Consider the following 14,901-nt stretch of genomic DNA (forward strand, 5'->3'; position numbering starts at 1 on the left):
CGTCTGCATACTGTGCCCTGAACTGATGGGATGCTGCCCTGTCAATGAGAGGCTTGAGATTAGAGTCCAAGAATCAGATCCTGGCTCTTGGCACAAGCATACGTATCTCTCCCGCTAACAAAGCTTCTTCACTTGCTTGCTGAAGCAGGAAGGAGGTTTGGGGTTTTCCAAGGAACAGAGGAAAGGACTGTCTGCTGCTGCTGCTGCTAAGTCGCTTTAGTCGTGTCCGACTCTATGCAACCCCATAGACGGCAGCCCACCAGGCTCCCCTGTCCCTGGGATTCTCCAGGCAAGAACACTGAAGTGGGTAAAGGACTGTCCAGTACTTCACTTTTGCTGGCTATCCAAAGTGTAACTACTACCCCCTAGAAACAGTTCTAAAAAATGACCGAGAAGTCTTGTCAGAGTCCAACATTAATTAAAGCAGCCAAATGTTCTCTGTACAGTTCTTTAAGGGGAAGAGAAATTAATAAATATCAAGCACCATTATCACTGATTCTTCAAAACAGCCTGTGCAGGTGGTGTGACAGCCTCAGAGATGGCACTGGGACTCAGGACGATGATGTAACGAAAAGTAGGAACAGTAGAAATTTCCAAACTTGCTTTTAGATCTTTTTATTTCCTTTTTTTTCTGTACGTGAGCAAAAAACACCAATAACAAAAGGACAAAAGCAGACATACTTTTTCAAATTAGCTGTGTCTCCAGATTCTGTTCATTTTTATTTATAGTTCCCAATCAATTAAAAAAACAAGTCTTTCACATTTGCATAAGGTCATCTAGAATCAACAACTTGATCTAGCTTAGGAACATGAAGAGTACCTAGACTAAGTATTGTTCACTAAAACAGATCTCTTTTGGGAAGGTGGGTCATCTCAGAGGAAGCTCTTAAGAGTGCTCTTCCCCCACTCCCCAACTCCACCCACACCACCAATGTCTTTTTGTGTAGATCAGTAAAAAGCAAAGTTTCCAAAACAACTGAAAACAAACTCCAAACTCTTAGCAGAGTGAGTGAAAGACGCATGAGAAAAGGCAGCCCAGCCCATGTCCTCCCCTGCTAGAGCAGACACCTCCCTCTATGGTGGGCGCAGCAAGAGCCTGCCAAGCCAACTGGCTGTCAGGAAGAGAAAGAACTGCATTTGAAGAAAAGTTCTTAGGACTGCTTAGAACCTCCTATCTCCTACTACATGGACAGCAGCAAGATAATCTTTCTAAAATAACATTGCTGAACTACTGTAAGCCTTGGGCACACTCATGGAAAAGGAGCAAAAACTGCCCTTCCCTTCAGTGGTGAGAAGGGGCCAGTCCCTTTTGAATGCCCAGGGATGATTCTAGAGACATCCGGCCCAGTTCTGAACCTGTGCACCATCTGAGGCGGTAGTATCTTCATCTTTGGGCTGCAGCTGTTAGCTGGAATTTTCTTAAACTTCTTCACAGATCAATTCAAATGTTGCTAGAGGGATTCTTCCGAAAGTTAATCATGTTCCCAAAGGCAAACCAAATGCACATGCTATAAATACTCTTCATCTGCCCAGAGAAATTCAGTCTCACTGTTGATTTCTTTCCCTAATGAGGGTTGGGGAGAACTCTTCCTTTGCAGGGTGCAATATAAAAGGCCCAGTAAGCAAGAAACAGAAACAAAAGTGAGGGACATTTTTTTGTTTGTTTGCTTGGTTTGGGGAGGGGAGGTGATGTGAAGGTTACTGTTGTGACATGTTGCCTTGAAATATAAACCACACAACAGGAACAACTGCTTTTCCTGTTTTCCAAGACAGACGGTGCTGCAGGGCAAAACCTTACGCAGAGTTGCCGGCCTGACGTCTCCTCCAGGCTATTCTACGAGTAACAGGTATTCCTTCAGAGAAGCTGGCAGAGGAAGGCCCTTGACGGCATCTGGCAGATACTGGAGTCCCAGGCTCCGGCGCACAGCATAGCGAGAGAGTGTTTTTAGAGTCCCTGGGGCTGAGCACAGAACAGTCAGCTTTTCACACAGCTGCTGGTCTTTGGCCACTTCTCGTGGCATGGTGCCATTTTTTCTTAATTCAAAGTGTCCAACAGCTCTGTGGAGGAGCTCAAAGCAAGAGTCCTCTTTCTCTGTCCCAAGCCCCCTGACTAGCAGAGCCACCAGGCGGGAGATGGGCGTCTGGCCTTTTAGGTTGATGACTCTGACCTCTGCACCATAATCAAGAAGGATGCTGACGCTCTCAAGATTTCCCTTCATGGCAGCCCAGCTAAGCGGGGTGTCATTGTTGTAATCCAGGGCGTTGACAGAGGCCCCGCTCTCTAGGAGGGCCCGCACACACTCAGCATTGTTCTTAAAGGCTGCCCAGTGAAGTGGGGTGTCTCGGTTACCATCCAGTGCATTGGGGTTTGCACCATACTCCAACAGGACCTCCACACAAGCCTCATCTTTCTCAGCTGCGTAGTGGAGGGCTGTTCGGTTGTAACCATCCAGGGCATTCACCTGTGAAGAGGGAGCAACTATATTACGGTGTATGGACAATGGGCGGGCAAAGAGGCTTGCATGTGCCTAGTCACTGTCTTTGCTATGTAATTTTCTGAACATGCAGGTCAACAAGCAATTCCCAGGGAGTTGTGCTCAGGATGGAGCTGAGGAGCAAGTAGGAAAACAATAGTCCCCAAACAACCAACACTCTATTATGTCCATTGGTTAGCTGGCCTGCATCATCTAGGATTTTGCTGCCACATTCTTATTTACTGTTCCCTAGGACCTCTACCACACAGTAAGGGGGAAGAAACAGAAGTCTAAGTACTTGTAACTACTCTGAAAGACATTTATTGAAAGGCAGCTTGAACATACTGGCCAGAGTAAAGGTTCTGGATTATTCTACTTATCCTGACTCACTCTGTATCCTGTGGCTAATGGCAACCAGACTGAAAAATAATGAAGTCAAGTTTCTGCCCATGTAGCTCTGCTGTGTTTTTTAACCACACAGAGCAGCTCAGAACTATTCATCCAAGTCAGCCCCCTGCAAACGTGTGTTGTGGGGCCATGAGAGAATCTGGAGGAAAGCATGCCAAGGAAAGAGCACAAATCCTCCAATGCTGAAAAGCCGCTGGCTTGCTACTCAGCATCTCCTATAATATTTGGAGGCTACAAAGATTTCATTTAAATCCTAGGTTTAAATAGTGAATTTTCTCCCCCATAAAATGCACTAAAAAAACCCCACCCCTGAAATATTTAATCTTCAATCTTCTATTTAGCTAAAAACTGCCCCCTCACCCCGGGGATAGCCTCACTTTCATCATTGCTATTCATCACTGGCTTTCACTTCAGGGTCACTCACACAAGTTACAGGATGGTTCACGACAGGCAGAGAACAGCATGGTTGTGTGGAGGTGGGGATGCTGGGGGCTAGAGCAGGCTTACCCACCGGCATGTCTGGGGCCTGCACACCTGCTTCATGGCGTCTTTGATTCAAATGACTGCCTCAACCTGTGCACCCTGAAGATGCCACAAAAGCTGTCAAAACTGCTACTTTATTTATTTAATAGGCACTCGTTTAGTATAATAATTACTACATGCCAGTGTTCTAAACAGTTTCAACCTTATGAAGAATACACCATTTATCATCCTCATTTTATAGATGGGGAAGCTGATGCAAAGAAAGGTTAAGTAACCTGTTCAACATCACAAAGCTGGAAATGACAGCTGGAATTCAAATCCATGAAGTCTGGGTTCAGACTCTCTCTTCTTTTATTCATTATACTATGCTGCTTCTTGCTAATGCCAATAAAAGTTAATCTATGTTTTTTTTTATGTTAAGATACATTAGAAAGACGATAACAAGATATGGTAAAACAGAAAAAAATGAATGGGCAGAAAGAGCACAAGTTGCTCAATCCCGAGGAAGGGACTGACCCACTGACTTATTTTCCATTGACAGACATGTGAGAAGTGCACGCTGGTGGCAAGTCTCAAGTGGTTTAGATTGAATCAGGGTTGAGGGGACTGAACAGTCAAAAGAGGATTAAATAGAAATACAAACAACCCCAGAAGGAAGGCTGGGAGATTAAGGGGAGATAAAAATTACCTCTTCCCAGAGCCATGGTCAGTGTATGAAAGAAAGGCAACAGAATGAAGTACTTTGGATGATTTACCATTACATTTTGTTTGAACATTGGCCACACCAAAGTTACCTAGAAGGTGGGAGCAAGAAGGTGGGAAGAGATAGGAGAAGAGACAAAACATTTTAAGGAAGTGTGAAGCCCAAGTTTTAGTGAATCACTGATGTGACTGTTAAAAAACATTACCTCAGCTCCCTTTTCCAGCAGTAACTCCACACAGTCCGCATCGGACACCATGCAGGCACAGTGCAAGGGCTTCAGCGTGCCGTGGGTACAGTTCACATCTGCTCCCTAGGGACAGAAGGAAACTTCAACTGTGTGCTCAGCTGTGGCTCACCATGCAGGACAAGACTCAGATCAATGTCTGGGGTGGGGGTGGGGAAGGGCTCTAGCTCTGACTGTATTGTAAATATACGGCCAGCCCCAGTGCCTATTCCTATTAATTAAATGAAATTACAATGCCAATATCCAAACCAATACACTGAATGCACTGAAGATGAATGAAAGGAACTGTCGATGCCTTAGATCAAGTCATTGAGTTTCTCCACAAGTTAGCCTGAAAGATGGCCACGGGGATGGACATCACTAAGGACATAACCTTGCATGTAAAAGCAGTAGAACCTTATCACCAGGCAGGAAAGCTGGAAAAGCAATAGACTTTCTCTGAAAGTCTGGAAAGCTCTGAAAAAGTCAGGAACACGTCTTTCAGAGAGAAGCCAGGAGAACTGGCATGCTCTTCTTGCCATCTGACAGATGACCGTCACTAACAGTAAGGTCATCTTAATGTTATGTCTTTGTTTATAAACATATATAGCATATACTTATAAACTAAGTGGCCCCTTGGTATCAGCATTCTCTGCCACCTAGCCCCCACTGGTACTTCTGTTTCATATCTGATGGAGGAGCTGGAGACACCACGGTCTGACCAAAGTCACAGAATGACTCAGCAGCAGAGCTGGAATTAGAATGTGACAAAGTTTCTACTGCTGAGTCTTCTGATACCATTTTTGCTAAGAACAAGCTAATGCTGTCTGACTTTTCTTCTCACAGCTGTGCCACACAACTCTGAAGCAGCTACAGAGCTCTAGGCTATAACCAGGATTCTAGAGCTGTTTAAAAGAATGTACAGAAGTAGCCACCTGGATACATTCTCTAGAGATAAAAAAAAAATTACCCTGTAACTTCTCTTCAACAGGAATAATATACAGAAAAGCATCAACGCCCCTTCCAGGATACTAGCCATTTAAGAGAAGTACAGAATAGTACTGGTTAGACAGCAGACAGTTAAAGTGTTTCCTTAAGTCAAAAATTACCATGCATTTTAGGGATTAATAATCTCTATAGAACTGTAAGTGGTAGCTGTTGTTAGGATAGAAGGCCAGTGATATCCCTCCATGTAATTATTATTATAAACTACAAGGGTTTGAAAACCACTAATGCTTTGCTTTCCTCCTTCTTCCCTTAGCACAACATGTGTAGAAGAGTTTGAGCTTGCTGAATCCCATATGCCCATACCCAGAGAGAGATTTCACAAAGAGCATGAAACTAGGGTTATCTAGAACATAATTCCCAAAGAAAAATATCATTTGCACAAAGTGAAAGGCAGAAGGGGGAGAAGCAAAACATATGTTAATGGTTAATACACGTTAGAATATTGTAAAAACTGTAAAAACTCCCTGTGATCTTGTGGTGAGTCAGAGCTGCAAATCTGTAATCTATTAGGATTCCCCAGGAACTTTCCCACCTCACCTCCCCAAGGACTCCTGCGTCAGCCCAGTACACTCACCCCTCTGATGAGGTCCTCTACATTGTCGTGTGGGAAGGAGCGAATGGCAGCGATTGTTCGGATTAAGCGCTCTGAGAGAGAGTATTTGCTCTGAATGCTCTGCATAATATACCACATACTGGAACTCATCAAGGCTCAGAGTACGTTCACATGCTCCAAACTGCCTGAAACAAAGATGTTTTAGGCATACACAATACCACTGAGCACACCTGTCCTTAGGGTTAGAGGTTCTCTAAGGCCTTCCCACTAGTAAAACCAGATTTCAAAGAGTCAGTGACTCATTAATACCATTTTTCCTAATCACAAGAAGGAGAATAATGATAGTTGCTGAGGGAGCTGGGTAAACTGGACGAAAGGATTCTGACCCTGGGAACCCCGGCTCTACTCTCTGACCTCATCCTGCACAGGACTTCCCCAAATGCTCCAAGCTCCCCATGGAGCTCTTTATGGTTTAAAAAAGACCAAGCCAGGAAAGGGATTCCTGTAAAGGCCAAGGATTTCACAAAACATCTGTTTTCCTCCTCTGAACTATGTGGTCTTTATTATCAGCACCCCCTTTAGGTTACTTGTTACATTTGACCTTGCAGTATAGTTATGTTCATACTGTTTTTCCATCTAAACTGTAATCAACTGGGAGGCAAGGTTCTCCTCTTCTACTTCTTTAGACCATCTCAGGCCAGCCAGAGTCTCACAAAAAGTAGCTATTTAATAAATACTGGTTGATTGACTAAAGGGTATAGGAGTGATTATTACCTGTGAGAAGAAACAGAACAAATGCATTTATGTTAATGATGACAAGCCATCTGTGAAATAGTTTAAAATGGCTTTAGCAAAGAAAAAAATGAGAAGTTTTTGAGGTGAAATTCTAAAATAAGGAAGGAATGCCAAAGTATAATTACTCTGGGGTCATCCATATAAAATTAGGAAAGAAGTTTAAAAGTTCTGACTAATGATATATGTTTGCAGTTGCAGGAAAACAAGCAGATTTAAGAGTGAAAAATGAATTAAAAAATTTAATAATTGGCCATTTGTGACAACTGAGAAGTAGACCTGAGTTCTGTGTTGGAAGAAGAAAATAATGCAATATGGGCTCAGACAATAAAGAATTTGCAGGTCTGGAAGATCCCCTGGAGAAGGGAGCGGCAACCCACTCCAGTATTCTTGCCTAGAGAATTCCATGGACCTGGCGGGCTACAGTCCATGGGGTCATAAAGAGTCAGACACAATTGAGTGACTAAACACAACACAATCAAAACAATACTTAAATTCAACTATGATAAAAAGTTTTGGCTCTCTAAGAGCCATATACCAGTTGGGGAACATTTAAGATTACAGCAAAGAAGGCAGAGCATTTCTATGAAAAAGCATATATCAAAAACTGTAAAGAAAGCATGGTATGCTCTCTAGGTGTAACCATTTAGTAATCCAGGATCCTATCAAACCACAAGCTCCCTGCCAGTAAATACAGTGTTATTTTTAATAGTGCCTGGCACACAGCAGGTTCTCAATAAATATTTGTTGAATCAATGTAAAGCTTATTACTTAGGTCCCTAGAAAAATTTAAGACTTACAGTAATTAGACATCTTATGCACATGATGATTACTAAGGGAAAAACACTAAAATTATTTTGGTCATTTCAAATGATGTAACTTCTGTGATGGACTCTCCCCTTATACATTATGTAGTAATACTATAAACTCGTCCATCTTGCTACTGGGTAGCCATTTATCTGTTTAAAACATATATAGTATTAATTAATGGAATTTAAAAATCAACCTTTGGCCACCTCATGCGAAGAATTGACTCATTGGAAAAGACTCTGATGCTGGGAGGGATTGGGGGCAGGAGGAGAAGCGGAAGACAGAGGATGAGATGGCTGGATGGCATCACTGACTCGATGGACGTGAGTCTGAGTGAACTCCGGGAGTTGATGATGGACAGGGAGGCCTGGCCTGCTACAGTCCATGGGGTCACAAAGAATCCGACGCGACTGAGCGACTGAACTGAACTGAACTGAAAAATCAATTCATAGGTATCAATGATTCAAATTAGGGTATTCTCCCTACTTTATTAAGAACAAAGCTTATTTATTCTTAATAAGCTTACACACTTGTTTATATGCCTCTCTGAAATTTTCCAAATAGTTTAGACTTGGAATACGTTTTAATCTTTGCAACAGCCACGAAACTCCTCAGAGACAAGAGTCTGTATCTTACACTTCATTGTTGCAAGGAAAAAGGGGAAAAGGTACAGATGCATTCGAGTCAGCGATTCCAAGAACAAACAGAGCATCCAAAGTGGAAGGCTTAGCCCAAAGTGGTTCTGTTAACCATTTCTGGGTCAAGATAATCTGAAAAAAAAAAAAAAAAAAGACTAGACCCTTGCAATCATTTTCGGAGCTTTCTTGTACTCCAGGCTAAGAAATCCTAACTGAGAATACAACCACTAGTCCTCTGCGGCTGCCTCAAAGCTCCTGCTGAAGAGTGCAACTTTGGGGCACATTGACAACATTCACTGTCAGGAAGGATCACGAAATCTAGACTCGACATATCGCCAGACAGCAGCCTGTCCACGGTTTGATCCTCTGTGGCCCCTTTGCTCTGCTGGAGCAGAAAGCTCCTTCTCTCCCATTTTCTTCCACTTCGGATCCGAAGAAAACACCAAGGGGTTTTTCTTAATGCGAAGCTAGAAGCAAAGGAGGGGACAGGCGACATTCAGCAGCTCTGGTGCTAGGGAGGCCGGGCTTTCGCCCATGGGCTGAGACGCCCGCGACCCGGCCAGGCGCGCCCCGCCCCACCGCACCAGCTGAGGGGGCTCGCGGCAGCTAGGTCTAGCCGAGTCTAGGGGGCGGAGGGCGAAGACATGTGGTGTCACTTTCCGCACGGGCTCCGCAAAGACCACAGCAATCCCAGGAGGTCTCGCGGGGCCGGTACTGAAATGGGGGGTCACGAAATCTCCCGGGGAGCCCCAAAGGCGTAGCAATCCCCGCCCCGATCTCCTTAAAGCCCGGGACGAGATTCCAGCCTCGAGGGCTGGCAGATCGCGAGCGGGGAGTGGAAGTGCTACTGTGCGTGGTGCCCGAGGTTAGGAAACCTGACTGCAGATATTCCTGCCGCGGGGCGACACTCACCGAACCGTAGAGCTGACCTGGGTGGTGAAAGCGGCTGTCAAGGCGTGACCCGGAAGCAGAAGTTGTCTCCCGAGGGCTGCTCTGTTTACAGGTTGGGCGACTGGGATGCGCGCCTGCGCACCGACCACCGTCCGAAGGCGGAACGCGCCTGCGCAGACGTGCGAAGCCGCTTCCGTCTAACCGGAGTTTAATCAGTTTACTTTCTAGCCGCGGCAAAGGCTTTTGCGCAGGCGCAATGTGGCGCTTTCGGCCGCCCCTGCGGGGCTCGGTCTGTGGCGGTGGTGGGCAAAGAGCTCATCAGCTGCTGGCTGTTGGCCCGACTCTGGCAGGTGTTGTGCCTACGTGGACCAGGCTTGCAACAAGTTCATCCGAACCCCCCTCTGCCTCCTACTGTCCCCATCTGATAATCGGACCTGAACACCCCTTTTCCAGATTATTCCCAAACTTGCGACACTGATTCTATTGGTTTGGAGACTAAGCTGTTAGTGAGAAGTATCTTTGGCAAATAAGAGACTTCCAGCATTTTTCATAAAATATTGGAACGCATTTATGCTTCTGCGAGCATTGTCCACTCTCTATATTAAAGATAAACAAGCACTCAAGAGGAATACTAGTCCAAATGTTGAGGGCTGAAAAAAGATGTACATGCTTAACATTAATCTTTCCCAAGCAGAGATGCTGACACCTCCGAGTGAAGAATTTTCCGTGCAAAAAAAATATTTCGAAGCCAGCGGCACGTAGTGGTCCATGCACAGAGTGAAGCAGACCACACAGGCAGACTAAGTGCTATATCTACCCTTCAGCCACTCCCCAAAGCTTGCTCAGAGAAACGTACTTTACCAGTTTGAGAGTGAAGCAGGGCCCAGAAAGTTCTATTTATTGGTGAGGAAATGGCGAACTGGAAAGGTTCAGCGAGGCTCCTGAGTTCCAAACTCAAAAATAATTTTTCTGGGCAGGAATGTGTCCCCCACCTCCTACCACTCTGCTATAGTGAGATAGTTAAGTTTTTCAAAAGGAGATGAAACCTAGATTTAAAAAATGTGAATTGCAAATGTTGGCAATATTTGTTTTAAAGAAAAGTTTTAGAGGGAACATTCAACTTGCAAGCCACCAATTCCAGACTCTGGGACTAAAGGCTGCTTTGGTCATTGGCGTGCATCCTAAGTCACTTCCATCGTGTCTGCTCCAGGCAAGAGTATTGGAGAGGGTTGCCATGCCCTCTTCCAGGGGATCTTCCCTACCTGGGGATAGAACTGGGGTCTAGGTGTGTCTCCTGGCAGGAACTGGTGTCTAGGTGTTTCTCCTGCATTGCAGGCGGATTCTTTACCAGTTGAGCCATCTGGGAAGACTTGGTTATTGGCAGCTCTGTGGAAGAGGGGTTTAGGTGTAGCCCTCTGATTGGGAGTGGTGGTGGTTTAGTTGCTAAGTTGTGTCCAACTCTTGCAACCCCATGGACTGTAGCCTGCCAAGCTCCTCTATTCATGGGATTTCTCAGGCAAGAATACTGGAGTGGGATGCCATTTCCTTCTCCACTGTTTGGGAGTGAGTCTGGGGTATTGACTTGAAACTGTAGCCATGTATTAACTACATTGTTTTTAATTCATATGTTTACTTGAGAAAGTTTCAAGGAAATTGAATGAGATTATGCAGGTCAGGAAGCAACAGTTAGAACTGGACATGGAACAACAGACTGGTTCCAAATAGGAAAAGGAGTACGTCAAGGCTGTATATTGTCACCCTGCTTATTTAACTTCTATGCAGAGTATATCATGAGAAACACTGGACTGGAAGAAGCACAAGCTGGAATCAAGATTGCCGGGAGAAATATCAATAACCTCAGATATGCAGATGACACCACCCTTATGGCAGAAAGTGAAGAGGAACTCAAAAGCCTCTTGATGAAAGTGAAAGAGGAGAGTGAAAAAGTTGGCTTAAAGCTCAACATTCAGAAAACGAAGATCATGGCATCCAGTCCCATCACTTCATGGCAAAGAGATGGGGAAACAGTGTCAGACTTTATTTTTCTGGGCTCCAAAATCACTGCAGATGTTGACTGCAGCCAGGAAATTAAAAGACGCTTACTCCTTGGAAGGAAAGTTATGACCAACCTAGATAGCATATTAAAAAGCAGAGATATTACTTTGCCAACAAAGGTCCGTCTAGTCAAGGCTATGGTTTTTCCAATAGTCATGTATGGACGTGAGAGTTGGACTGTGAAGAAAGCTGAGTGCCGAAGAATTGATGCTTTTGAACTGTGGTGTTGGAGAAGACTCTTGAGAGTCCCTTGGACTGCAAGGAGATCCAACCAGTCCATCCTAAAGGAGACCAGTCCTGGGTGTTCATGGAAGGACTGATGCTGAGGCTGAAACTCCAATATTTTGGCCACCTCATGGGAAGAGTTGACTCATTGGAAAAGACCCTGATGCTGGGAGGGATTGGGGGCAGGAGGAGAAGGGAACGACAGAGGATGAGATAGCTGGATGGCATCACCGACTCGATGCACATGAGTTTGGGTGAACTCCCGGAGTTGGTGATGGACAGGGAGGCCTGGTGCACTGCGATTCATGGGGTTGCAAAGAGTCGGACACGACTGAGCGGCTGATCTGATCTGATCTGATGTGAAGACTAGAGGAAAACAATAAAATGGTGGAGAGGCCTGACAGAAAGTGGTCCACTGGAGAAGGGAAATGCAAACCACTTCAGTATTCTTGCCTTGAGAACCCCATGAACAGTATGAAAAGGCAAAATGATAGGATACTGAAAGAGGAACTCCCCAGGTCAGTAAGGTGCCCAACATGTTACAGGAGATCAGTGGAGAAATAACTCCAGAAAGAATGAAGGGATGGAGCCAAAGCAAAAACAATACCCGGTTGTGGATGTGACTGGTGATAGAAGCAAGGTCCAATGCTGTAAAGAGCAATATTGCATAGGAACCTGGAATGTTAGGTTCATGAATCAAGGTTCTAGGAATCAGCGAACTAAAATGGACTGGAATGGATGAATTTAACTCAGATGACCATTATATCTACTACTGTGGGCAGGAATCCCTTAGAAGAAATGGAGTAGCCATCATAGTCAACAAAAGAGTCCGAAATGCAGTACTTGGATGCAATCTCAAAAACGACAGAATGATCTCTGTTCGTTTCCAAGGCAAACCATTCAATATCACGGTGATCCAAGCCTATGCCCCAACCAGTAATGCTGAAGAAGCTGAAGTTGAATGGTTCTATGAAGACCTACAAGACCTTTTAGAACTAACACCCAAAAAAGATTTCATTATAGGGGACTGGAATGCAAAAGTAGGAAGTCAAGAAACACTTGGAATAACAGGCAAATTGGCCTTGGAATACAGAATGAAGCAGGGCAAAGGCTCATAGAGTTTTGCCAAGAGAATGCACTGGTCATAGCAAACACCCTTTTCCAACAACACAAGAGAAGACTCTACACATGGACATCACCAGATGGTCAACACCAAAATCAGACTGATTATATTCTTTGCAGCCAAAGATGGAGAAGCTCTATACAGTCAGCAAAAACAAGACCAGGAGCTGACTGTGGCTCAGATCATGAACTCCTAATTGCCAAATTCAGACTTAAAGAAAATAGGGAAACCCACTAGACCATTCAGGTAATTCAGGTATGACCTAAATAAAATCCCTTATGATTATACAGTGGAAGTGAGAAATAGATTTGAGGGACTAGATCTCATAGACAGAGTACCTGATGAACTATGGATGAAGCTTCGTGACATTGTACAGGAGACAGGGATCAAGACCATCCCCATGGAAAACAAATGCAAAAAAGCAAAATGGCTGTCTGAGGAGGCCTTATAAATAGCTGTGAAAAGAAGAGAAGCGAAAAGCAAAGGAGAAAAGGAAAGATATAAACATCTGAATGCAGAGTTGCAAAGAATAGCAAGGAGAGATAAGAAAGCCTTCCTCAGTGATCAATGCAAAGAAATAGAGAAAAACAACAGAATGGGAAAGACTAGAGATCTCTTCAAGAAAATTAGAGATACCAAGGGAACATTTCATGCAAAGATGGGCTCGATAAAGGACAGAAATGGTATGGACCTAACAGAAGCAGAAGATATTAAGAAGAGGTGGCAAGAATACACAGAAGAACTGTACAAAAAAGATCTTCATAACCCAGATAATCACGATGGTGTGATCACTCACCTAGAGCTAGACATCCTGGAATGTGAAGTCAAGTGGGCCTTAGGAAGCATCACTATGAACAAAGCTAGTGGAGGTGATGGAATTCCAGTTGAGCTATTTCAAATCCTAGATGATGCTGTTAAAGTGCTGCACTCAATATGCCAGCAAATGTGGAAAACTCAGCAGTGGCCACAGGACTGGAAAAGGTCAGTTTTCATTCCAATCCCAAAGAAAGGCAATGCCAAAGAATGCTCAAACTACCGCACAATTGCACTCATCTTACACACTAGGAAAGTAGTGCTCAAAATTCTCCAAGCCAGGCTTCAGCAATATGTGAACCATGAACTTCCAGATGGTCAAGCTGAATTTAGAAAAGGCAGAGGAACCAGAGATCAAATTGCCAACATCCGTTGGATCATGAAAAAAGCAAGAGAGTTCCAGAAAAATACCTATTTCTGTTTTATTGACTATACCAAAGCCTTTGACTGTGTGGATCACAACAAACTGTGGAAAATTCTGAAAGAGATGGGAATACCAGACCACCTGACCTGTCTCTTGAGAAACCTATATGCAGGTCAGGAAGCAACAGTTAGAAATGGACATGGAACAACAGACTGGTTCCAAATAGGAAAAGGAGTACATCAAGGCTATATATTGTCACCCTGCTTATTTAACTTCTATACAGAGTACATCATGAGAAACGCTGGGCTGGAAGAAGCACAAGCTGGAATCAAGATTGCCAGGAGAAAGATCAATAACCTCAGATACGCAGATGACACCACCCTTATGGCAGAAAGTGAAGAGGAACTAAAAAGCCTCTTGATGAAAGTGAAAGAGGAGAGTGAAAAAGTTGGCTTAAAGTGAAACATTCAGAAAACTAAGATCATGGCATCTGGTCCCATCACTTCATGGCAAAGAGATGGGGAAACAGTGGAAACAGTGTCAGACTTTATTTTCTTGGGCTTGAAAATCACTGCAGACAGTGATTGCAGCCATGAAATTAAAAGACGTTTACTCCTAGGAAGGAAAGTTATGACCAACCTAGATAGCATATTAAAAAGCAGAGATATTACTTTGCCAACAAAGGTCCATCTAGTCAAGGCTATGGTTTTTCCAATAGTCATGTATGGACGTGAGAGTTGGACTGTGAAGAAAGCTGAGCACCGAGGAATTGATGCTTTTGAACTGTGGTGTTGGAGAAGACTCTTGAGAGTCCCTTGGACTGCAAGGAGATCCAACCAGTCCATCCTAAAGGAGACCAGTCCTGGGTGTTCATGGAAGGACTGATGCTAAGGCTGAAACTCCAATATTTTGGCCACCTCATGGGAAGAGTTGACTCATTGGAAAAGACCCTGATGCTGGGAGGGATTGGGGGCAGGAGGAGAAGGGAACGACAGAGGATGAGATAGCTGGATGGCATCACTGACTCGATGCACATGAGTTTGGGTGAACTCCTGGAGTTGGTGATGGACAGGGAGGCCTGGTGTGCTGCAATTCATGGGGTCTCAAAGAGTCAGACATGACTGAGTGACTCAACTGAACTGAAGCAACTTAACATGGACTGTAGCCCACCAGGCTCCTCTGTCCATGGAGATTCTCCAGGCGAGAATACTGGAGAGTGTTGCCATGCCCTGCTCCAGGGGATCTTCCCAACCCAGAGATCAAACCCGAGTCTCTTATGTCTCCTGCATTGGCAGGTGTGTATTAATCTGACTCGTGAAACCTTAATTATAAGATGGC

General features: G+C 44.4%; 1 protein-coding gene across 4 annotated transcripts; it reads right to left on the minus strand.

Annotated features, from left to right (window-relative positions):
* Positions 1–599: 599 nt before the first annotated feature.
* ASB8 (ankyrin repeat and SOCS box containing 8) lies at positions 600–9,159 on the minus strand. Of its 4 annotated transcripts, XM_006042764.4 has the most exons (5): positions 9,005–9,106; positions 8,091–8,224; positions 5,874–6,033; positions 4,274–4,378; positions 600–2,462 (listed from the first exon to the last, which is right to left on the minus strand). In XM_006042764.4, the coding sequence occupies exons 3-5, from the start codon at positions 6,000–6,002 to the stop codon at positions 1,830–1,832; spliced, it is 867 nt and encodes a 288-aa protein (XP_006042826.1). In that variant the 5' UTR covers positions 6,003–6,033; positions 8,091–8,224; positions 9,005–9,106; the 3' UTR covers positions 600–1,829. The 4 variants fall into 4 exon arrangements, with proteins under 4 accessions (XP_006042826.1, XP_025139844.1, XP_006042825.1 ...); XM_025284059.3 differs by lacking the exon at positions 8,091–8,224 and having other exon boundaries at positions 9,005–9,159; XM_006042763.4 differs by lacking the exon at positions 8,091–8,224 and having other exon boundaries at positions 5,874–6,037; positions 9,005–9,159.
* Positions 9,160–14,901: the final 5,742 nt, after the last annotated feature.

This window comes from Bubalus bubalis, chromosome 4, assembly GCF_019923935.1.
Source record: "Bubalus bubalis isolate 160015118507 breed Murrah chromosome 4, NDDB_SH_1, whole genome shotgun sequence".
NCBI classification, from domain to species: Eukaryota; Metazoa; Chordata; class Mammalia; order Artiodactyla; family Bovidae; genus Bubalus; species Bubalus bubalis.